This window comes from Anomalospiza imberbis, chromosome 18 (assembly GCF_031753505.1).
Source record: "Anomalospiza imberbis isolate Cuckoo-Finch-1a 21T00152 chromosome 18, ASM3175350v1, whole genome shotgun sequence".
Classification (NCBI taxonomy): Eukaryota; Metazoa; Chordata; class Aves; order Passeriformes; family Viduidae; genus Anomalospiza; species Anomalospiza imberbis.
In genome coordinates, this window is record NC_089698.1 from 12495116 (window position 1) to 12517970 (window position 22855).

At 53.7% G+C, this 22855-nt stretch overlaps 1 protein-coding gene across 5 annotated transcripts; it reads left to right on the top strand.

The window, feature by feature from the left end:
* Positions 1 to 1245: 1245 nt before the first annotated feature.
* On the top strand, positions 1246 to 22798 carry EWSR1 (EWS RNA binding protein 1). Of its 5 annotated transcripts, none has more exons than XM_068209163.1 (18): positions 1247 to 1362; positions 4316 to 4352; positions 4570 to 4621; positions 5070 to 5123; positions 6358 to 6481; positions 11696 to 11882; positions 14298 to 14465; positions 15088 to 15302; positions 15901 to 16081; positions 18761 to 18798; positions 19442 to 19474; positions 20101 to 20219; positions 20543 to 20672; positions 20796 to 20918; positions 20995 to 21172; positions 21480 to 21577; positions 21937 to 22213; positions 22438 to 22798. In XM_068209163.1, the coding sequence occupies exons 1-18, from the start codon at positions 1296 to 1298 to the stop codon at positions 22475 to 22477; spliced, it is 2121 nt and encodes a 706-aa protein (XP_068065264.1). In that variant the 5' UTR covers positions 1247 to 1295; the 3' UTR covers positions 22478 to 22798. The 5 variants fall into 5 exon arrangements, with proteins under 5 accessions (XP_068065268.1, XP_068065264.1, XP_068065265.1 ...); XM_068209164.1 differs by having other exon boundaries at positions 18764 to 18798; XM_068209165.1 differs by lacking the exon at positions 5070 to 5123 and having other exon boundaries at positions 1248 to 1362.
* The last annotated feature ends 57 nt before the right edge of the window (positions 22799 to 22855 follow it).

The window sequence follows — 22855 nt, forward strand, 5'->3', positions numbered from 1 at the left end:
ACCCGGGCACCTATGGGGTGGGATGGGATGGGATCTATGCGATGGGATCTATGGGATGGGATGGGATGGAAAGGGATGGGATCCATGGGATGGGATCCATGGGATGGGATGGGATCCATGGGATGGGATCCATGGGATGGGATGGGATGGGATCCATGGGATGGGATGGGATCCATGGGATGGGATCCATGGGATGGGATGGGATGGGATCCATGGGATGGGATGGGATCCATGGGATGGGATGGGATGGGATGGGATGGGATCCATGGGATGGGATGGGATGGAAAGGGATGGGATCCATGGGATGGGATCTATGGGATGGGATGGGATCCATGGGATGGGATGGGATCCATGGGATGGGATGGGATGGGATGGGATCCATGGGATGGGATCTATGGGATGGGATGGGATGGGATGGGATGGGATGGGATGGGATCCATGGGATGGGATGGGATGACATTCAGGGACACCCAGGGGACACATGGCTGTGCCATGGGACACCCACCCGCGATGTGACACCAATCCATGCAATGTCACCCCTGGGACACCCATCCGTGTCCCACCACCCATGGGACACCCAGCTGTGCCACCACACCCTGGGTCACCCCTCAAGTCCACGCAGGTCACGCCGTACCTGCACCCCCTCCCGTGTCCACATGGGACGTGATGACGTCACACGGTGACGTCACACCGTGGCGTCCCTCTGCCACGCTCACCACGTGGGCAGCGTAGAATGTCAAACACAGCATGGGGACCCCAACCAGCACCCGCCACGCCACCTCTTGGCACGTGACCTGTGGCACCTGGTGACGTCACATACAGCCCATGGCGTCACGCGCTGGCAGGTGACACCGAGTGACCTCACGTGCCGGGAGGCACCGTCAGGCGACCGCGTGACACCCAGGGCTCACCGCGGGCTGCCGGGTGCGGTGTGTGACGTCACGGCGGCCCCGCGCCGCCAATTACGCCGCAATGACATCACTACGCCGACCATGACGTCACGCTCCCGCCGCGCTCCCCGCTCCGCCTCGCGGCCCGAGCGCCTCTTGCGCGACGGTCCCTAACGGCCGCGGGCCGTACCATCCCTCCGCCCGGCGGGGGGGCGAGGCGCCCAGAGAGGCGGCAGAACCGCGCTCCGGAGCGGCGGCCGCTGCCCGCGGGGCCGTCCCGGTTCTCCGCGGCCGGCAGCAGCGGCGGGCGGGCGGCGGAGCGGGGCGGGCCGAGCTCCCGGGGCTCGTTCTCGCGGCGGTGCCCCCCGGGCGCGGGGTGGTGCGCGCGGCGGGGCCGGGCGGCGCATGCGCGGCGCGGGGCGGGGCCGGGCGGGCAGCGCGGAGGAGGAAGGCGAGAAAATGGCGTCGACGGGTGAGCGGGGCCGGGGCGGGCCGGGCCCGGGGCGGGGGGCGAGGCGGGACGGGACCCCCGGCAGCGCCGCCGCCCCCGCCGCGGAGTGGCCGGAGGGGCGCCGGGACGGTGCCGCCGGCCCGCAACGCCGCGCTCGGGGGCCGCCGCGGTCGGGCCGTGCAGGGCCCGTCTCGCTCGTGTCCCCCCGCCGCCGCCCGCCGGGGCCGCGGGTGTTTCCCCTCAGTGTCCCGTGGGTCAGTTGCGGCCCCTCGGTGCTGCGGCCCCTCGGGATTGCCGGAGCTCCGCGCTCCCAGGAGCCGAGCGCCGAGCCAGGGCTCCCTCCGCGCCTTCGGCCCTGCCGGGCTCGGCCGGGCGGCTCTGGGTGCGAATGTGGGATCGGGGAATGCTGTGGGTGGGAAGGGGCCTGAACGCTCATCCCATGGGCAGCGACACCTTCCTCTGTCCCAGCGTGCTCCAAGCCCCGGCCAGCCTGGCCTTGGACCCTGCCAGGCATGGAGCATCCTCTGGGATCTCCGTTCCAGCGCCTCCCAGCCAGGAATTCCTAATTCCCAGTATCCCATCCACCCCTGCCCTCTGGCGCTGGGAAGCCATTCCCTGTGTCCTGTCCCTCCATCCCTTGTCCCCGGTCCCTCCCCAGCTCTCCTGGAGCCCCTTGAGGCCTTGGAAGGGGCTCTGAGCTCTCCCTGGAGCCTTCTCCTCTCCCAGCTTTTCCCCATAGGGAGGTAAGATGTTCCACCATCTCCATGGCTCCAAATTTTTCTCAATGAAACGTTTTTCCAGCTGGATACAAATAGTTGGAAGCTGAGACTCCCCAGCTCAGTACGCCTTTAAAGTACTTTAAAGCCCAGCAGCCCAAGATTTGACTCTCTTTAAAAGAAGGAGGATTTTCCTTTTTTCCAGCAAGGAAAATCTCCCAGGCCGTGGAGTGTGAGGGAATATCACCAACAGCACCTTGGGGAGCTTGAAAAAGAAAAGTCAGTAAAGGAACATCTGCCAACGGAATTGTCAGGACGGGGGTTAAAACCACAGCTGTGTTTTCCCTTAATTCATGGAATTGTTCCTCCTGGGAGCTGCTATTTTCAGCCTCTGGTGTGCTCCTGAGCCTTGTGAAATAAAAGGATGAAGATTAATTTCCCCCTGGAAATAAAAGCCAGGAGATGGGTTTAACTAAATGAACCATAATATTATTTTTTATTAATGTTCTGTGTTCCTCCAAATCCCAGCAAATTAAAAGAGAGACATCACCACAGGCAAACTGCAAATTCCACACCTGGAATTAAATCCTGCAGAGGGGGAAAATGTTGGGTTTAGGTGGGACTGGGGGAGGGCTGTGAGGAGAGGGGTTAATTGATACCCCTGCTTGGAGCTCAAGGCCAAAATGGGGCTGAAAATGGAGAATTAAATGAGGTTTTGGTGGCTGGAGGGTGAGCAGGGAAAAGAGTGGAGTGGTAAGAAAGGGAAGCTGGATGAGGGGGACCAGGCATTAATTAACACTCGGGATTCAGCAGAACCACGTGTAAAGTGAGTGGGGGAAAAAAAAAAACAAACCCAGAACCCTGAACAAGGAAAATGTTCCAATAATCCATGTGCCAACCTGAGAGGGAAGTGGGAATGCTGCCAGAGGAGTTTAACAACTTGTGCCTTGTGTCCTGGGAGCAGGGAAACCTTTGGAGAACTCCAAGTGTCTTCTTTCTCCATGTGAGGTGTTCTGGGCAAGGTCAGAGGAATGAATAACTGCCAGGGATTCCTGCTGGGATCACAGCAGGGCTGTTCCTGCCTCCAGCAGGGACCCAGGGGCTCTGCTCCGAAGCTGGGAGCACACCTGGAGGCTGGGCAGGAAGGGTTTAGTAGGGATGGATGCACAGGCTGAGGAACAGGAGGTTGTGCTGGATGGAAGCTGTGTTTTCCAAGTGATTCCTGGGGCTCTGTGGCCTTGGGAGTAGTGGGATAATGGCATTAAAGGCAGGCAGAATTTGCTTCCTCAAGTTCTCCAATGCAGGAGTCGAGCTTGATCCGTGTGGGTCTCTCCCACCTCGGGATATTCCATGATTCTGGGATAAGCTTGGATTTCTGGCCAAGGTGTGATGGTGATGGGAGCGGTGGGAACTCTTCCCACACAGGGATGGCTGGGAACAGCTCCACTGATCCAGCTCCTGGCTGTGGCCTCCACCAGGAGGTTCTGGGCTCATTCCTGATCTCAGGCCTTCTGTGCTCCTGGCAGAGCTGGGATCTCTGGCCAGGTCTGCTGGGAGTGATGAATTCATCCCTGCTCCAGACCTTGGGATGGGAGCTGGAGCTGTTGCTGCCTGTGAGGGAACTGGGAGCTGCAGTCCTCTCAAATTTAGCCTCCTAATTGTCATGTGGATTCATTTTCCATCCCTGCCAGCAAATCAGTTCAGGACAGGCTTTGCTGCTGGGATTTTCAGGATTTTGGTTCTCCTCCCAGTCAGTTGCTGATATGGATTGAGGGTCTGGGTAGGGAATCACTCCCATCTTCCCAGCTCCAGCCCTTCCAGGGGACAAGTGGCTTTCCAGCCATCCATTTGTGTCCTTGAAAGGGAAGGAGTGAAGGTGGTGAAACCTTCCAGCCCAGCCCTTTCAGAGCAGGGTGGTGGGTTTGTAAGACTCAAATCCCTGCTTTTCCTTTGTTCCAACCCAAATCCTCCCCTGCCAGCCCCCTGGGATCCATCCAAGGTGGCAGTTAAATTGAACCGGGGTCATTTGAGATCAAAGTGGCTGTTGCAAGCAGCAGGAACAATGAGGGGAAGGAAGGTTTTGTTCCCTTCAAAAAGGAGGACTGAAAATGTGCATTTACCTTCCACCCTTGGGAAACTGGAATTCCAGTGGTTTATAGCGAGCTGCAGGAGGAAATTCCAGCTGCTGTGCTCTTGGACTCTAATTTTATTAAGCCTTTATCAACTTTTTTATTCTTTTTCTTCTCCTTTTCTTTTAGATTACAGTACCTATAGCCAAGCTGCAGCCCAGCAGGGGTAAGTAGCTTATCCTCCCTGTTTTAAAAAGATGTCATAAAAGTAAATCATAATTATGGTTTGGGCTTAACTCAGGTATGTTTGGAAATCCTGAGGGTTTTCCTGGAGCTTTGTGTTCCCATAGACTTTCAGCAAGAAACCGTTGGGCTGCATGAAAATTTGTCTGGTGATGCAGATTTGGGGCAAGATTATAAATGTCTTTACATTCATTCCACAGCTACAGCGCCTATGCACCTCAGCCAGCCCAAGGATATGCACAGACCACCCAGGTAAAACATGGGGAGGCGGTGGAATTCCTGCTCAATCACCTGTTTTCCAGGAAAACTGGGAACTCCCAGTGGCAGCATCAAAATCCGTGGTTAAAAGTTGTTTTGCAGCTTCTCCCCCAGCCCAAAGTGCTTTTAAAAAGTGGAAATAACCTCAACAATCCTTCTTTTTTTGTTAATTTATTCAATCCTGATGCCAGAAAAGCCAAATTCTTGGTGTATGTTTGACACCACCACGTTGGTGGGTGTTGTAATGAGAGGTGTAGGAGAGGAAAACACTGGGAAAAAAGGGGGGAAATGCCTTTTGGGAAATGGCAGAATTGGACAGAGGAGGGAATCTGCTTTTTCCTGGAGTTTTTATGGCTATAACTGTTCATACTCTCAGTTGGCTGGACTGCAAAATAATGATGGTCTTTAAGAGATTAACTTAATGCTTATTTTTAACCTTTAGAATCCAAGTTACTACAACCACATTTGTCTGCAAACTCCAAGTATGTTTCCAAAGGTAAATTCTTGTCCTCAAAAAGTGCTGTAGGCTTAATTTTCCTTCCCAAGAGGAGGAAGACAGGCTCAGTGTGGGCTGAAAGGAAGGTGATGGTGACTTATTTAAATTAAAAGTCTTTGGAGACCACAACTGGAAGAGCTGCTCCCAGTTGTAGGTGAGGTGAAAGGTGGGAGCAGGATAAGGGTAGGAACAGGAAGCCTCAGCAACTAAAACCAGCTAATTAAAACCCTAACCAGCTATTTAAACACCTAACCAGCTAATTAAACCCCTAACCAGCTAATCTCAGCTGTAGGCACGTGCCCATGGGAAGTTTGCAGCGTTCCCTGCCTCTTGGTGGAGGGAACTTCCAGGGACAGGGATATGTTCACGTGCTCAAGGCTTTCCTGCTCCTGGTTCTGACGTTTGCCCTGAGTTCAGGAAGGCTGAATATCCCAAGAAGTCCAGAGAAATCTGAATTCTTGCAGAATCTGGAGGTTTAAGCTGTCTCCATGTCACTCCTCGAGCTGGATCCAGAGTTCTATCCTAAGCCAGGAGCTGTTGCAAGCTTGCTGGTGCCTGGAGCATGGGCTGGTAGGGCATGGCTTGGGCAGCTGGTGGCACTGCTGGGCACAGCTGCTCCTCTCCTTTCCTTAGGAATTTTCAAGCTGGATTTGGAAACAAAATCAGGGAATGGGTGAGGTGAAAGCTGATCCCTCACTGAACACATAGGCACCGGAATGGGAGCAGCACCACTGGGATACTTTGGGTGTTCCCATGGATCCCATCCTTCCATGCCTGCACCATCTCCCAGTTTTCAAATTAATGGCTGATGGGCATGAAAAATACTCCAAATAATTTAATGGAAACCTTCCACAGGTTTCTTTTAGCCAACACCAAAGCAGTTTTACACTGAGGTGACTTTTCCTTCGTGCAGTTCCGCCCTCGGAGCACTCCCATTCCCTTATTCCAGGTTAACCCTGGCATGGTGCCTGTGAGTGCTGGTGGTAGCTGTGAGCAGCTGGGAGCTTTCCCGTTTGCTTTCCACAGAGCAGAGGTGTGTGGTGCCTCTGTCAAGAGCCTGTTCCTTCAGTCTTGGCAGGGAAAAACCACTCCATAACCTCCTTGCCGAGCTGACCCGGAATTTCCCGCGGCACCTAAACTTTCACAGCAGCCTTGGCTTTGAGAGTGCTCAGCAACTGCAATTCCTGGGGGGTCACTTGTGCTCATGGATTGAATCTGTGTCCTTTTGGAGCAGACCTACGGGCAGCAGAGCTACGGGACCTACGGGCAGCCCACCGACGTCAGCTACACACAGCCGCAGACCACGGCCACGTACGGGCAGACGGCCTACGCCACCTCCTACGGGCAGCCCCCCACAGGTGAGAGCCCTGCTGGGCTGGGCTGGGCTCAGCCTGCAGCTCTGCTTGGCCTGGCAAAGGCCTTAATGTCACCTAGGCCAAGGGCAGGGACCGCTTCCACGGGTTGCTGCAGCCCTGGGCAAACTCGGACACTTCCCGGGGTGCGGCGGCCGCAGCTGTGGGTAACCTGTGTGACCGCCCTCCCAGGGAACAATTCCTTCCCAATATCCCATCCATCCCTGCCCTCTGGCACTGGGAAGCCATTCCCTGTGTCCTGTCCCTCCATCCCTTGTCCCCAGTCCCTCTCCAGCTCTCCTGGAGCCCCTTTAGGCCCTGCAAGGTGTCCCTGGAGCCTTCTCCTCTCCAGGGGAGCACCCCCAGCTCTCCCAGCCTGGCTCCAGAGCCCTCCGTGGTCTCCTCTGGACTGGCTCCAGCAGCTCCAGATCCTTCATGGAATGGTTTTGGCTGGGAGAGACATTAAAGCTCATCCTGTACCACCCCCTGCCATGGGCAGGGACACCTTCCACTGTCCCAGGGTGTTCCAAGCTCCGTCCAGCCTGGCCTTGGACACTGCCAGGGCTGTGGCAGCCATGCATAAACAGGAATAAATGCACTATTGAGTTTTCAGGGCAGGGTTTGGGTGTTGTGGGACCCAGCAGGACATGCTGTGCTCAGAGCAAAGGGAACAGTGTCCCTGGCTGCTTCTCAGCTCTTCCCTTCCCTGCCAGTCCTGTCACTGGCAGTGACATGTGCCTGTTCTGATCCTTCTCATCTGCTGCTTCCCACAGTGGAAGGAGCCAGTCCAGGTTGGACTGTCCTGCTCACTCTTGCATGGAAAATTCTGTCTCATCCTGTCAGAACTCGAGGTCCCCTTTGGTGGGAACCCTTGAGGTGTCACTTGGTTTTAGTGCCAAAACCCTCGAGTGTCAGAGCTCACACAGGCAGTGACAGCAGGGCTTGGCAAGGCTGCAGTGCTCTTTGCCATCTCCAAACTCTCCCAAGTGCCATCTTCATGGATAAAATCCTGACCACTGAGACCTTTTAGGTGACTCCATCCCCATTTCCTAAAGGATAAACAGCATCCTGCCCTCCACCTTTGCATGCCCCGTGGTGGTTTTGGATTTCCAGAGCAGATACTTGCTCATTAATGCTCCATAAACTCTCACAACATGTTCTTGGAGCTGGAATTTCCTCCAGACGAGTGTCTAATGTTTAAAACTATTGAGACAATGTTTAATTCATGTATATTCATGTTTATTTAATGTATGTTTGGGCTGAATATTCAGGAGTTTTAGAAAGCAGAGTTTCCTCCCAGTGATTCCTTGGGTGCCGTGTCCTGCACATTCCTGGGAGAGACATTATAAACATTTTGTAGTTGGAATTAAACACTTCCCAAAGCAAGGGAATTCCAGGACAGACAGACACTGGAATATCTGGCTGTAGAGGCCATTGAGAAATTCTTCACGGGGACGAGCTGGAGAGAAAATATTAACCAAAATGAAAATATTTACCATCTTTACATGGATCAGGAAAATTCCTGCTCGTGAGATCCATATCCATTAGCCAGTGTCACTGGGGGTTATCTACAGGGCTTTTTCCTTTCATTTAAGACTACCTAGAGAAAAGTTGGCAGCAAAAAATGATTTGTGAACTTCCAAAATTCCTTTCTTAGAAATATTTACATCCCTGTGACTGCTGTGGACTCCAGTCCCACAGGGGTCACAGGAAACTGCTCTGTTCATGTTTTTCCTACTCCCTTAAGAGGAGATTTGCTAGAATAATAATAATAATATCAGGCTTTTTTTTTTTCTTCACAGCTGCACTTTTTTTTGTAGGAAAAAAAAAAGCTTAATTTTCTTTTCATCCATGACAAAACCACCAACTTAGAAAGTGGTCAAGCAAAAGATCCTATCAGCCCACGGAGCTGGGCTATGGCAGCTCCAGGCACGGAGCCAGGTTGGATTTATCCTTCCTCCACCTGCCTCTCCTTGAGGAGCCAGAGCTGTGGAAAGGAGACTGCAGCCTCTCTCTCTCTCTCCCCTCCCTGCCTTTCATGCTCAATAAACCCCTGGGCAGACACTGTCATGCCCTGAGACACGTGCAGTTCTTACAGTTGAATCCCAGTCCTGTTTTCCTGTGAATCACCTTTTTGTGCTGCAGTTCCTTAAAGGTGTTTTTTTTTTTGGTTTTTTTTTTTTTTTGCCTGAACAGCCTGGGGTTTAGGTGAAGTGCTGTTGAGATTGAGGAAATCCAAGATGTGTGTGGATGCAGCCTCTCAGGATGGGTGGGAATGGCAGGGATGGACTTTTCCTTGCCCTGCCTCCAGGACACCCCAGGAAAGAGTTACCACCCTCCTTCCCTCCCTGGGGCTGGAGGAAAAGGTGTCTTGGAGCCACCCAGTCACTTTGTTCCAGAGAAAAGGGGATTTGGGAGCAGTTCCCTCAGGTTAGGGATCACTTGGCACCCTCAGACCTGCGGCTCATTAATCAATGCAGGGTGTTAGCAGGAATTACAGGAGTAAATAAATAAAAAGCATTTTGGTGTCCAGGTGTGGATCTCTTGGAAGTGGGAATTGCTCTCTAAAGCCAGCCAGCCCCTGCTTCCCTTTACCTGGGAAATTTGGGGCATGGATATTGAAATGGCTAAAGGATTTGGAATTAATGAACACACAGCTGCCATAACAACCCCAAAATATCCCAAAACAGGCTGGAGAGAGAGTCGGCTCTGCATCCCTTCTCCAGCCCCTCACTGGTGGGATAGACAGATGCCAAGCAGGAGGCAGCTCTCTTCCTGAATAAATCTTTCTGGAAAGAAGAAATCTCTCTGAATCCAGACATTTCCAGTTGATATTCTCTGTGGGCCAAATCCTGCAAGCTCCTCCACCACCTGAAGAATTCCTAGCCTTCAGTAAGGGGTTTCTTTGAGGGGAATTTAGGCACTTTAAGCAGGTTATTATTCCTTCTGTTACCTTTTTCTTTCACCAGCTTTTCTGCTGGGTCAATTTTTATCTTCCTAGCTGGGAGGGGAGGAGAGAGAAGTGATTTCATAGAAATGCCACCCTCAGAACAGCAGCTCTTGAGGGTTCCCAGAGTGTCTAAACTGGGCTTGATTTGTGATTTAGACCAGTGGGATGGGAAATCACTGCCTTTCCTTTGGGACAAACCCTTCCTGCTGAGCACGCTCTTCCACGAGGGAAATGCTCCATCTAGAGCTGAAGCTTTAAAATTCAACATTTTTTTCCCCCTCCCTTTTATCCTGCTGCTTGTGCAGAGCCAGCAAAGCTTTTTGCTCCCAGTAAGAGCACTGGGAAAAGGGGGGCCAGCTGTGGGAGGAGCACCCTGGGGCTCCAAATCCAAGGGGAACAGCCCAGGGCAGGGCTGTGGCTGCAGCACACGGGCTGCAGGCTGTACTTAGCCTTTTTTAGTGTGTGGTCAGGCTTTGGCCAGTTAAAATAAAGGTTGATTTAACTCCTGGGATTGGTGCTCCCTGTGGAATTGCTGTCTAACCTCACATTTAAGTGTTTGGGCTGCTCAAATTTGTCCAAGGCTTTAAAAGTCCTCCCATTGGGCATCATCCCCTTCACCCTTCTCAGCAACACTTTTCAGAGAACAGCAGACAGGAATAATAACCATTAAAACTGATTTTTCTAGTGATTCTTACAAGTTATTTCCAGTGGGAATCCAGTTTACATTCCCAGCCTGGGATGGGGTTGGGGGCCGGGGTAGGAAGAGGGAGGAGTGGGCAGAGGGTCCAGGCTGGCCTTGTGTCTTCACCAGGAGCCTGAGGGTCACCAGAAAGCTGAACTTTGGGGGTGTTTGTAATGAATTTGCTGTGCAGACTTCCTGCCCTCCTCCTGTCCCTCTTTCCTGCTGCCCTGGTGCGGTGGCAGCAGTGGAGCTGTGGCAGTGCCATGGTGCTCTGTGAGGGCACAGCGTGTTCTGCTGCTGGAAGTGCTGTTTGCTTTGCAAATGAGGCAGTTGGAATAAAATGCTGCAGCCCAATTTGCCTAAAGGAAATGTGTCACAAGCCTCCTGTGTTTATTAAAAATCAGAAGTGATGGAGAAGCTGTTGCCTCCACTGATCCCAGCCATGAGAGCATTTGGCTGCTCTTTTTGCTTTTTTTTTTTTTTTTTAATGTTTAACAGCATTTTTATTGCTGTTTTTTTCATCTAAGTCTCATATTCTTAATTTGAAAATGTGCTAGAAAGGTGGTTAGGAGCACAGACCTGGTGTGTTAGTGCCAGTTCACCTTTGTGACAAGGCAAATGCCACTAAATTATACAGGAGCTGTTTGGGGATCTTGGATATTGTAAAACTGTTGAAAAGGAACTCTGTGAGCTCACAGCTTTTTCCCTAAACTGAACTGAAATTCTGAGAAAAGGGAAGGTACATAAAACATCAGGAGCTGCCTGATATGTCTCTTTTGACCTTTATCTCATGTGAAAGCAAATGGAAAGTGCTTTTCTTTTGTTTCCAGCTTTACTGATTTAAAATAGGCCTTCAGAAATGCCTCTGAAAGACTTCCCAGGCCAGGTTTTGTGCCTTTATTTTTCAGAAAAGCTAAAAGGATGGGACTGTACTTGCCAAATCAGTTGGATTTCTTTTACTTTGGAGCTCGGGGGGGTTGTTACTCTGCCTTTGTTGGGGAGATGCTCCATGTCTCAGCTTGCTCTGCCTGTAAACAATCCTGGGTTCTGGTCCAGGGGTGGTTTCCAGAAAGCTCCTGGGAGTGGGGTTTTGGGATGCTGAGGAGGTGAAGGCTGAGGCTTCCCAAGGTAGATGGATTCTGTGAAGAAGGCAAAGGGGCAGGGTGGGGTAATTGATGATTTTTGAGTTGTCTGAGGTGGTTTTGCAGTGGTAAAACCGTGTCTTTGTTCAGTCCCAGGAGCACCACAAGGGCCAGAGTCTGAGATCATTGGGAATGCTGGAGAGGGACTTGGGACAAGGGTCTGGAGGGACAGGAATGGCTTCGTGTGGACAGAGAGCAGGGTTAGATGGGATACTGGGAAGCTGAGGTGAGGGAGGTGACACAGAGAAGCTGTGGCTGCCCCTGGATCCCTGGAAGTGTCCAAGGCAGCAGTGTTGGAGCAGCCTGGGATGGTGGAAGGTGTCCCATGGCAGGGGCGTGGAGAGGGATGAGCCTTAAGCTCCCCTCCCGCCCAGCCCATGCTGGAATTCCGCTGGAATTCCGCGGTTCCTGGCAGAGCTGTGGGGCTGAGCTGTGCTGTGTTGCAGGTTACAGCGCCCCGACCGCCCCCCCTGCCTACAGCCAGCCCGTGCAGGGCTACGGCAGCGCCGCCTACGACACCAACACGGCCACGGTCACCAGCAGCCAGAGCTCGTACGCCGCCCCGGCCGCCTACGGCACCCAGCCCGCCTACCCGGCCTACGGGCAGCAGCCGGCCCCGGCCGCCCCCGCCAGGTACTGCCCCCTGCTCCATCCTCCTCTTCCTCCTCCTTCTCCCTCTTTTCCTTCTTCTTCTCCTCTGTCTCTTCCTCCTTCTCCTCCGTCTTTTTCTTCCTCCTCCTTTTCCTTCTCTTCTTCCTTCTTCTTCTCCACCCCTTCCTCATCTTCCTCCTTCTCCTCCTCATCATCATCACCATCCTCATTATCCTCATCATCCTCATCCTCCTCATCCTCCTCATCCTTCTCCTCACCATCACCATCCTCCTCCTTCTCGTCACCATCCTCATCATCCTCCTCCTTCTCCTTCTTTTCCTCCTTCTCCTGTCTCTTCCTACTTCTTCTCTGCCTTTTATTCCTCCTCCTTTTCCTTCTCTTCTTCCTCCTTCTTCTCATCATCCTTCTTCTCCACCCCTTCCTCATCTTCCTCCTCCTCCTCATCGTCACCATCCTCATCATCCTCCTCCTCCTCATCATCCTCCTCCTTGTCACCATCCTCATCTTCCTCCTTCTCGTCACCATCCTCATCATCCTCCTCATCTTCCTCCTTCTCGTCACCATCCTCATCATCCTCCTCATCCTCCTCCTCCTTGTCACCATCCTCATCATCCTCCTCCCCTTTCTTCTCCTGTCTCCTCTTCCTTCTCCTCCTCCATCTCTTCTTTCTCCTCCTTTTCTTTCTTTTCTTCTTCCTCCTCCTTCTCCTCATCCTTCTCCTCCTCCTCATCCTTCTTTTCCTTCTCCTTTTTTCTTCCTCCTCCTCTTCTTCTTCTTCTTCCTTCTTCTCCTCCTCTTGTTTGTCCTCCTTTTCCTTCTCTTCTTCCCCCCTTTTTCTCCTTATCCTTCTCCTCCACCCCCTCGTCATCTCCTCATTCTTCTCTTCCTCCTCCTCTTCTTCCTCCTTCTTCTCCTCTTGTTCCTCATACTCTTGCTCCTCCTCCTTCTGTTCCTTCTCCATCTCCCATTACTCCTCTTCCTCCTCCTTCTTCTCTTCGTCCTCCATCTCCTTCTCCTCTTGTTCCTCCTTCTCCTTCTTCATCTCTAGTTACTCCTTCCTTCTCCTCCTCCTCATTCCCCTTCTCTTCCTCCTTCTCCCTCTCTTCTTGCTGCTCCCCCTCCTCCTCCTCCCTTTGTCCCCCAGCCCCCCGGTCGCAGGGCTGTGGCAGCCCCTCCTCCCGGCCGGTGGGACAGCGGGAGCAGCGTGGGAGGGCTGTGCTCCAGCCCGGTGAGTCAGCGCTGCTCCCGTTCCCGTTCCCGTTCCTGCGGGATCAGGGAGCCACCGTGCAGCCACATCAGGCTCTGGCCTCCTGGGCTACAGCACAGGGCTGAGTCCTGTCTGCTCCTGAGTCACGGGGTCAGGCAGGATGCTGGGTGGATGCACAGGCTGCAAAACATTTCCTCTCTAAATCTCACTCCTCTGGGCACTGCCTGTCATCTATTGAGTTGAATTGTTTGCTAAGAGGATATGAAAAATTTAGAACACATAATGGAAACTTGTTTGGAAGTGAGTAAAAGCTGATTTATTCCCTTACCTGGTGTCTGTAGCAAGCACTGTGGGAAGGGAAGGCACAGCTTGGCACAGCTCTGACAGGTTACACTTGAAAGGGATGTAAATTTGCTGGATAAATCCTGACATTGTGTATAATTTTTCCCAGCTTCTACAGCAAAAGCAGCCTCACTCTTTTTGCTCCACTCTGAGAAACAAATAGAAATTAAAGACTCATAGAATCCTTGGAGTTAGAAAAGCCCTCTGAGATCATGGAGGCCACCACTAACCCTCTCCACAAGTGCCACATCCACACGGCTTTTAAACTTTGGGACAAACAGAAGGGGATGTGTGAATCACATGCAAAGGGTTCTCAAATTTCAGGCCTTGAGAGTTAATTCTAAACACACTATTGTGAGTGGTTTGGGTTGGAGGGGACCTTTAAAGGTCACCCAGTCCAAGCCCAGCATCCTTTCTCTTCCGTGGGATCATTGGGGGATAACGTGTATGAGGCAATATCTGCCTGATTTGGATTCTGTACCAAACAATGGGGCATTTCACTGCCTGCCCTGCTGCCTGCTTCAGCTCCTGCTTTCCCAGGACTCTGCAGGAGCAGCCTCGCTGACATTCCACATCCTCCACTCAGCCCCACAGCCCAAGTCTGAGCCCCGTGGCTTTGGGATGAACAGGAGCCGTGGTGTTCCATGCTCTCTGTTCAGGACACTGCCTGGGTCTTTCCTGGAGTGTGCAAATACCCAGGCAGTGAGTGCTAAAATTGTGTTTATTACCTATTTATTGGCTGCTGCCAGAGTGGCTGTCACAAATCAAGGCCAGCTTTAATGCTACCCCAAAAAAGAGCTCACAACCCTCAGTCCCGTGGGATCTGAGCCCTTTGCTGCTGCCAGCTGTGGGGCTGGGCACCAGTGTTGTTCCATATTTCTCCCCAGACCCCAGGATGGCAGCAAACCAGCAGAGACCAGCCAGCCTCAGTCCAGCACGACAGGCTACAGCCAGCCCAGCCTGGGCTATGGGCAGAGCAACTACAGCTACCCCCAGGTGCCTGCCAGCTACCCCATGCAGCCTGTCACGGCTCCACCCTCCTACCCTCCGACCAGGTAATGCTTGGCAATGCTCAGCTTAGGGGCCTTTCCAGGGGGATTTCAGGGAAAAGGACCTTTGGTGGCCTGGGAGGAGGAGCTGTGCTTCTTGTAGTTGTTGTGGTGGGGATGGGGAGGCTGTGGCTGAGTGTAGAAGTGTCTCTGCCTGATGACAAATGGGTTTAAGGCATTTTCTACTTTTTTTTTTTTTTTTTAATTTTAAGAATTTTCCTAGAGTGAACTTTTGCTGCCTCCTTCTACATACAGCTTGGCCCAGGAGCTCCCTTCTCCCTTCAGGTGTCTTTAATGTGACTTCTAAAACGTACACTTTGAAATTCTCAAAGCCCCAGCTGCATGAGAGGAGCTTCTTTTATCCAGGGCCTGTTACCTCCATTACCACTGAGTTTTGCCCTGGCACTGGTGCCTTTTCCTAGAGGTGTGAATAAACTGGGATTGGCCACGTGGTTTTTGCTTTCACAGCCCTCGAGACTGGCCTCCATAGGATGACTTCAGCTTTTAAAGTGATTTACTGCACTAAATACAGCCTCTAATTGCATTGCCTTCCAGCATGAGCCACTCCATGCACGCTGCCAGGGAATTGCCTCATCATCCCACCTTTCCCAACGCTTTTCTCTTCCAGCTATTCCTCCACACAGCCAAGCAGTTACGATCAGAGCACTTACTCCCAGCAGAGCAGCTACGGGCAGCAGAGCTCCTATGGCCAGCAGACCAGTTATGGCCAGCAAAGCAGCTATGGCCAGCAGCCACCTCCCACCAGTTACCCACCTCCCACCGGATCCTACAGCCAGGCCCCCAGCCAGTACAGCCAGCAGAGCAGCAGCTACGGCCAGCAGAGTGAGTGGGAGCCCTGGGAAGGAGCCCTGGCCTTGGTTTGGATCTTAAACTCGGAGCCGGGTTGAAGGGAGACGGGGTTGGAGCTGGGGTTTGGCCTTTCTTCATGAAAAATGGCATCTCTGGAGGCAGTGGTAGGTTGGGATGATCCCCTCAGGGGAAAGGTGGGAGCACAGAGGCACAAAATGTTTGTGGGGAGGAGTTGAGGCAGCTCAGCCTGGAGAAAAGGAGGCTCAGGGGGGACCTTCTGGCTCTGCTCAGAGCGGGAGGCAGGGGGGTCAGGCTCTTCTCCCAGGGAACAGGGACGAGACGAGAGGGAACAGCCTCAGGCTGGGCCAGGGGAGGGTCAGGTTGGATATTGGGAACATTTCTTCATGTTGGTCAGGCCCTGGGCAGTGGTGCAGTCCCCGTCCCTGGAGGGATTTAAGAGTCATGTGGAGGTGGCACGTGGGGACGTGGGTCAGGGGTGGCCTTGGCTGGAGAAACAGCTGGAATCAACGCCCTCAGAGGGATTTTCCCAAACTGAACAACTGCGATGTGGCTGGAGCTGAGGGCAGGTGAAGGGGCTGCCTCTCCCTGACCTATTTGCACCCTTCCCCAGGCTCGTTCCGCCAGGACCATCCCAGCAGCATGAACATGTACGGGCAGGAATCCGGAGGCTTCTCCGGCCCCGGAGAGAGCCGGAATCTGAGCGGCCCCGATAGCCGGGGCAGGGGACGAGGGGGATATGAGCGTGGAGGCATGAGCAGAGGTGGGCGGGGAGGAGGACGCGGTGGAATGGGGTAAGAGCAAAGCTTTTCTCCTTTTCTCTAATTCTGGTTTACCCATAGGATTTGAAACGCAAAAGAAGGGACTGAAAGGTTGACGTTCCCAGCTGTGTTTCCATGGAGGACATGTCTGTGTGGCAGCATTGCTTGTCATCCATGGAAACATTATCCTAAGGGAAAGAGGAGCAGGATGGTTGGTTTGTCCTGCAGCTGGTTGGGCACCCGGGGAGGGGGAAACTGGGGGTAATGCTGGCCCTGGCACTTTCAGCTCCCTTCATGGTCGCCCAGAGGTGGAATCCTCTGTGGGGTTTAACAGTAACTGGGTGGAACACATACAAACCTCCCACCAGCTCCCTGGGCCTCAGGAGCGGGGATTTTGGCAGGGCAGGAGCCTTGTGTCAGCCTCCTCTGCAGAGCCTGTGAGCTCAGAGCGCCACGTGGAGAAGGAGCCCGAGGACAGAGAGGAAGAAGTGCTTTGGCTCCCAGGCCTGCTCCCCCTCGGAGCATTCAGGTGCTCTGAATCAGTTTGGCCGTTTCACCTGATGGCACAGCCTGGCTTGGTGCCACCTGTGCCTTCAGGGGTGTCCCCATCCGTGGAGGTCGTTCTGATAGAGGTGAGGGAGGAGAACTAATCCCAAAGGCTCCTCCGAGAGAGAAGTCACAGCTTTGTGTGTGTTCCATCCCCTCACCCCGTTGCTCAGAGCTATGCAGAGTGTCCCCAGGTGTGGCACAGGACACGCCGTGCCCACCCCGGTGCTGGCAGGGGGGGCTGTGGTGGCAGCTGCCCTCCAGAGGCCACTTCTTCCCCTGTGGCACAGCCCGGTGACGACCCCAGTTTGGCAGTGCATGGCCCCATTCTGCATAGCTCTGTTGCAGCCCATTGACGTGGCATGAAATCTTTATCAGAGAAATCCAAGAAAGAATGGAAAGGGCTGGTTTGTGTGGGAACACTTCCAGCTTGGAATTGGCACGGGTGGAACAGAGTTCCAGGGATCTGCATAAAGATTTCAGCCGTGCTGTGTTGATCTCTTAATGGTGAAAGTAGATGTAGACACCTGAAATGTCTATCATCACATCTTCAAATTTCTAGCCCCTTCCAAGCTTCTCATTGCCAAAGATTTGTCACCTGTCTCTGATCTCACACCTTAATCCCAGCTCAAATTTGCCTCCCGAGCGATTTCCCACCTGGCCAGACCCTTACAAAGGGTCCCCCCCTGCCCCAGCCTTATGGACGTAGAGTTTGTGATGTCCATAGAACAGGTGGCTTCAGGGGACACCCAGGGCAGGTAGGGGAACTCGGCCCACCTTAGCATGCTGTGGTGATGGATTTCAGTGTCTCCAGCAGGTAAGGAGCTCGATGTTATTAACGTGCCCTTTTTCATTGCCTCGATGATTTGATATTTTTATGAAAATGGAAAACTTTTTAACATGCTTTGTCGCATTTATATGCTACAGGTTACAAAGTGAGAGCCTTGTAAACACCTCAATACTTAAAAAGTACCCGTACTCAGTACTCAGCCGGCAGCATAATGAAAAGTGGGACTAGACACGGTGTCCATATGGAGAGGAAAAATATACATAGAATATTTTTAACCCAATGTATTGATTGTATAAACGGAATCCTTCTGTAACTTTGGTAACTGCATACTTGTTGTTTGGTAATAAAACCAGAGGAGGGTATACTACTACTTTAGAATTGTGTAACGTTAAAGAAAAAAAAAAAAGTGTAAAAATCTTATGTTTAAAAAGAGAAGACATTACGTAAATGGTGTGTACTTTTAACGAGAGGAGGCAAAGCTGCATGCAACAGCTCGAAATTCTGTATTGACTTTTTTTTCCCCAGTATTAGAGGTGCAATACTTGCTAGAAAAATTCACGGTGCTCTCCCTCCTCCGCTCGGCTCCTTCCAAACAGCTTGCTGGCTCACCCAAAAAAAGAGCAAGAAGCAGCCCAAATCCTTTCTCAAGGTGGCATTTTCCTACTTCACCACCACGCTCCAAAGCAGTTTTAGCTGTGAATGTTTCAGCCAAAGCTTTTGGTGAAAGCTGCGGCCCTGTTTGCATTGGCACCTGCCGAAAAGTGAGTGTGTCCACAAAGCTGCACCCCAGGCCTTGGAGCCCCCGCTGTACTCTGTAAGTTCTCCCTCCAGAGAGTTGTTAAATTCAGTAGTGACCTGAATGTATGGCTTTATTCTGAGGGTTTTAGGGGCGATGTCAGCTGAACTGTGTTGTAGGTCTCGCGTGTGGTTTGTCTCCTTTTACACTGTTAAATGTCAGGGACCCGCGGGCCCGCGCTGCCACAGGCTGAGGGTGCACCTTGGTGGACACACCGAGGGGAGGGAGTTGACCACTGAAACACCCCCAAATTGCTCTTCGATAACAACAACAATAAAACCCCGCTTTGATTACAAACAACCTCCATTTCTCAGCCAAGTATTGCACTGATGATACCCGAGTAATAACGCCAGGGCACCGACAGCAAAGCGGTGCCTCAAACCACACCAAGGTTGCTTTATATGTAAAGAAAATTTGAGCGAGCTGCCCTGAAGAAAGGCCTAGTGCCGAGATGAGAGAGAGACAGAGAGATGTTTGGAGATGTTTAGCCAGTGCCCTTCTCCCCTGTGAGCCGCAGAGGCTCAGAGCGGTGCTGGCTTTGTAAAGGGAAAGGCCTTCATTTCTTCGTTTATCCCCCCAGCAGCGCTGGAGAGCGAGGTGGCTTCAATAAGCCTGGTGGTAAGTTTTTGAGCATTACAATGGATAGTGTTAAAAAAAAAAAAAAAAAAAAAAAATTGCAGTCAGTTTTTTTTTTTTAGCACGAAGTGTAATTTTTTATTCATTTAAGTGGTTTAAAAATGACAATATGCAACCAGACTGTAATGGGTACTGCCGGCGATGCCCAGGGGTATGCGGACACAGTGGAAGAGTTGAGCAACCACTCCTGTAATTTTGGGGAAAAGAAATGGTTTGGATGTAATAAATCTTTTTCTTTTTATTAATATATATAGATATATTAAGTAACTTTTATTAATGAACTTAAAAACTGATTGGCTCGGTAAAACCTTTTAAAAAATCAGCGTTAATAGTGGTTAACAGTTTGAAACCTGCTAAAAAAAAATCAGTGTAATAGTGGTTAACGGTTTGAAAGCTGCAAAAAAAATCAGTGTAATAGTGGTTATTGGTTGGAAAAAAATGCTTAAAACCAGTGTAATAGTGGTTTTTGGTTGGAAGAAGTGCTAAAAGAGCCACCTGATGGCCCAGTAAGGTGCAGTGCCGCTGCTTGTGCGGCGCAGGTCGTAGCTAGTGTTGTGTGTGTCGGTTCTCCAGCCCGCAGGGCCCGCACTAACACCCTTCCCTATGCTTCTCTCCCGCCTGGCAGGACACATGGAGGAAGGACCCGACCTGGATTTAGGTAATTCCCACCAAACTCCTTCCCGAGGTTGTGAATCAGACATTTGTGTCCTCGTTCCGAGGGCTGCGGCCACCACGGTGTCACCCCACCGCCGCTTCCAGCCTTTCTGGCTGTTCCCATCAATTCTTCATTCCCAAACAGCTGGAAAACCACCACACGTGGTTGGGAGATGCTCCCCCTTCTCTGCAGGAATTAGTGGGGTTGGGGGCTGCTCTGGACCTCTTCCAGGGAGCCTGCAGCACCCCCAGAGCTTCATCCGTGGCTTGTCCCTTCCTGTCACACAGGCGTGTCTGGAAGTTCTGCGTCAGCTTTCCAGCATCGGAAAAGGGGGGTGGATGTCCCTGTGTGGGAGCCCAGGGGGCACAAAGGTCTTCCTCATCTCTCCTCTGGGATGTGTCCTGAAATAACCTGGGGGTTCTTCCCACGTGGGTGGGTGTGGGCTCTGTCTGGCCGTGGCACTCGGGAGGTGAAGGGGAGGACAGTCCCCTCCCTTGGGCCCGGGGTTTCCTGTCACTCCCAGAGAGCGAAGCTGCAGCCGTGGTGGGGATGAGGGGATGGAAGGAACTCGGCCCTGGGGTATCCCTGCCCTTCCTCTGCCTGCACTGACCCCGGGAATTGTCTCCTAGGCCCCCCTATGGACTCGGAGGAGGACTCAGACAGCACTGCAGTCTATGTGCAGGGACTCAATGATAATGTGACCCTGGAGGATCTGGCAGATTTCTTCAAACAGTGCGGTGTTGTCAAGGTGAGGGGCCACCAGTGACCCCCCACTGGCAGAGGGAAAAGGATCACCCACCTCCTCCTCTTTCTCCTCTTCCTCCCTGCCCATTGCTCACATCCTTCTGGCCCCTTATGTCCAGGCTCTGGGAGAGGCCTGGCAGTGCTGTTTAGGGCCTGTCCCTTCATTTTTGGGGTGTCTGGGCAGTTGCTGTCATGCATGGTAGGCCTGGGGCCCCTTTCTTCTGTCCTGGAGTCCCTGGAATGAGCTTCTGCTGGAGAGCAGAACAGAGTAAATCCCCACCGGGCTGTGGGGACACAGAACTGGGGTGACATTCCACTGTCCCTTAGATGAACAAGAGGACGGGGCAGCCCATGATAAACCTCTACATCGACAAGGAAACGGGCAAGCCCAAGGGCGATGCCACCGTGTCCTACGATGACCCGTCCACTGCCAAAACAGCCGTGGAATGGTTTGATGGTGAGTGCTGGGGGACGTTTTGGGGTGGAACTCCAAAAATTCCAAGTGTGGGAAGCACCTGGGTGCAGGTGTGTGAAGCAGGGCCGTGATTCACCGGTGCTCCTGCCGTTGTGTCCCTCCCAGGGAAGGATTTCCAGGGCAGCAAGCTGAAGGTGACCCTGGCTCGGAAGAAGGGCCCGATGAACAGCCTGAGGGGCGGGATGCCCCCCCGGGAGCAGCGGGGAATGCCCCCACCCCTCCGTGGAGGTACCGTGCAGCCCCCCCAGAGCTGCTTTCCCGTCCTTCCCGTGGCTCCCAGCACTAACAGAGATCCCTCCCATAGGTCCAGGGGGACCCGGCGGCCCAGGGGGCCCCAGCGGGCCCAGCGGCCCCATGGGCCGGATGGGGGGAAGAGGTGGAGACAGGGGTGGCTTCTCCTCGAGAGGACCGCGGGGATCCCGGGGAAACCCGTCCGGAGGGAGCGTCCAGCACCGCGCCGGAGACTGGCAGTGCCCCAACCCGTGAGTACCCACACCCCTGTGCCACGGGGGCATCCCAGCAGCTGGCCAGGGCAGAGAGGCCTTTCCCAAAATCACTTGCTGGGCCTTCCCAGGAAGCAGCTTCCAGCTGGCACGGGTGGGGGGGTCACTCCTGGGGGCTGTGGGTGAACCACAGCTCCTGTGGGCAGCCAGACCCCCACCCCACTGCGGGAGCTGTGCCCCAGGTCCTGCCCTTGTGTCCCCTCTCACGTGCCCTCCTGCTCGTGCTTCCCAATGTCACCCCACTGGAATGCTGTCCCACTCTGGGCTAACTGGAATTTGTACCCAGGGGCTGTGGAAACCAGAACTTTGCCTGGAGAACAGAGTGCAACCAGTGCAAGGCGCCCAAACCGGAGGGGTTCCTCCCACCCCCCTTCCCTCCTCCAGGTACGTTTGGGGGGTTCACAGCCCCACTTCCCAGCGGGACACCCCAGGCTGGCCTCAGGCTCCTTGGGGAATGGCTGGGCCAGCACCAGGGGCTGCCAGTCCTTCATCCCTCCGTGAGCCATGACACAGAGACTGGGATTTCTCCTGTGCTTCCTGGATTTGGGGGGCTGTCAGCAGCACCTCAACTCCCCAGAGCACTGCTTCAACCTTAACGAGCCCCGCATCCCCTCGGGCACCCAGCAGCTCCCAGCCTTTCTCCTGCTGCTCCTGCCAGAGCTGGATGTGCTGGGATCGTGGGGCGGGGAACACGGCAGCGGGATGTGCTCCTTGGGGTCACTGCCAGGGTCTCTCCTCCACAGGCGGTGACCGCGGCCGAGGCGGCCCCGGGGGGATGCGAGGCGGGCGCGGCGGGGGCCTCATGGACCGAGGGGGGCCCGGCGGGATGTTCCGAGGCGGCCGCGGCGGAGACCGAGGGGGATTCCGAGGCGGCCGGGGCATGGACCGAGGCGGCTACGGAGGAGGCGGCCGGAGAGGAGGAGGAGGAGGCGGCCCCGGGGGACCCCCCGGACCCCTGATGGAGCAGATGGGAGGAGGAGGAGGCAGAGGACGACGCGGAGGGCCGGGAAAGATGGACAAGTATGGATGGAGGGCGGGGCAGAGAGCGATGGGAGGGGGAGACCCTGATGGGGACAAGGTGGGGGCAGCTGGGGTGGGACAAGTGGGTGGAGGGGTAAAGGGGTGAATGGTGGGGGGTGGGATGGGGGAGTGGATGGGATGGGTGGCAGGGTGTCTGGGTGGGGGGATTAACCCAGGGAGGGCTCCTGGACCCCACGACTGACCCCTGTCCCCCCGACCCACAGGGGTGAACACCGCCAGGATCGCCGAGACCGGCCCTACTAACGCCGCCCCCCCCAGAGCCGCATTTACTACCAGATTTATTTTTTAAACCAGAAAAAAAATGTTTTAAATTTATAATTCCATATTTATAATGTTGGCCACAACATTATGAGTCCTCCTTGTCTGTACTTTAGTATTTTTCACCGTTTGTGGAGAAACATTAAAACCAAGTTCAACGGTAGCGTGATGAATTCTTTCTTCCCCCCATCCCCGAAAATAAAACCGGTTGTTTAACGCGCCCCCGCCCCCCCTCCCCGCCTGTAACGCTGTGAACGGTTGTGACGGTTGTTTTTTTAAATAAAATTCCCGCTGTTTGTAACCGCACCATTGCTGGCCTTTCTTGAGAGCACCCCTGGGAGCCGGGGGGGCGCGGCCCCCGGG

What these genes read in the sequence shown, in the direction of transcription:
- EWSR1 (XM_068209163.1), top strand. Translation starts at nt 1,296, where the DNA reads ATGCGCGGCGCGGGGCGGGGCCGGGCGGGCAGCGCGGAGGAGGAAGGC. An exon ending in GATATGCACAGACCACCCAG is followed by an intron (nt 4,622 to 5,069) that starts GTAAAACATGGG and finishes TTTAACCTTTAG; the next exon opens with AATCCAAGTTACTACAACCA. An exon ending in AACAGTGCGGTGTTGTCAAG is followed by an intron (nt 20,220 to 20,542) that starts GTGAGGGGCCAC and finishes ACTGTCCCTTAG; the next exon opens with ATGAACAAGAGGACGGGGCA.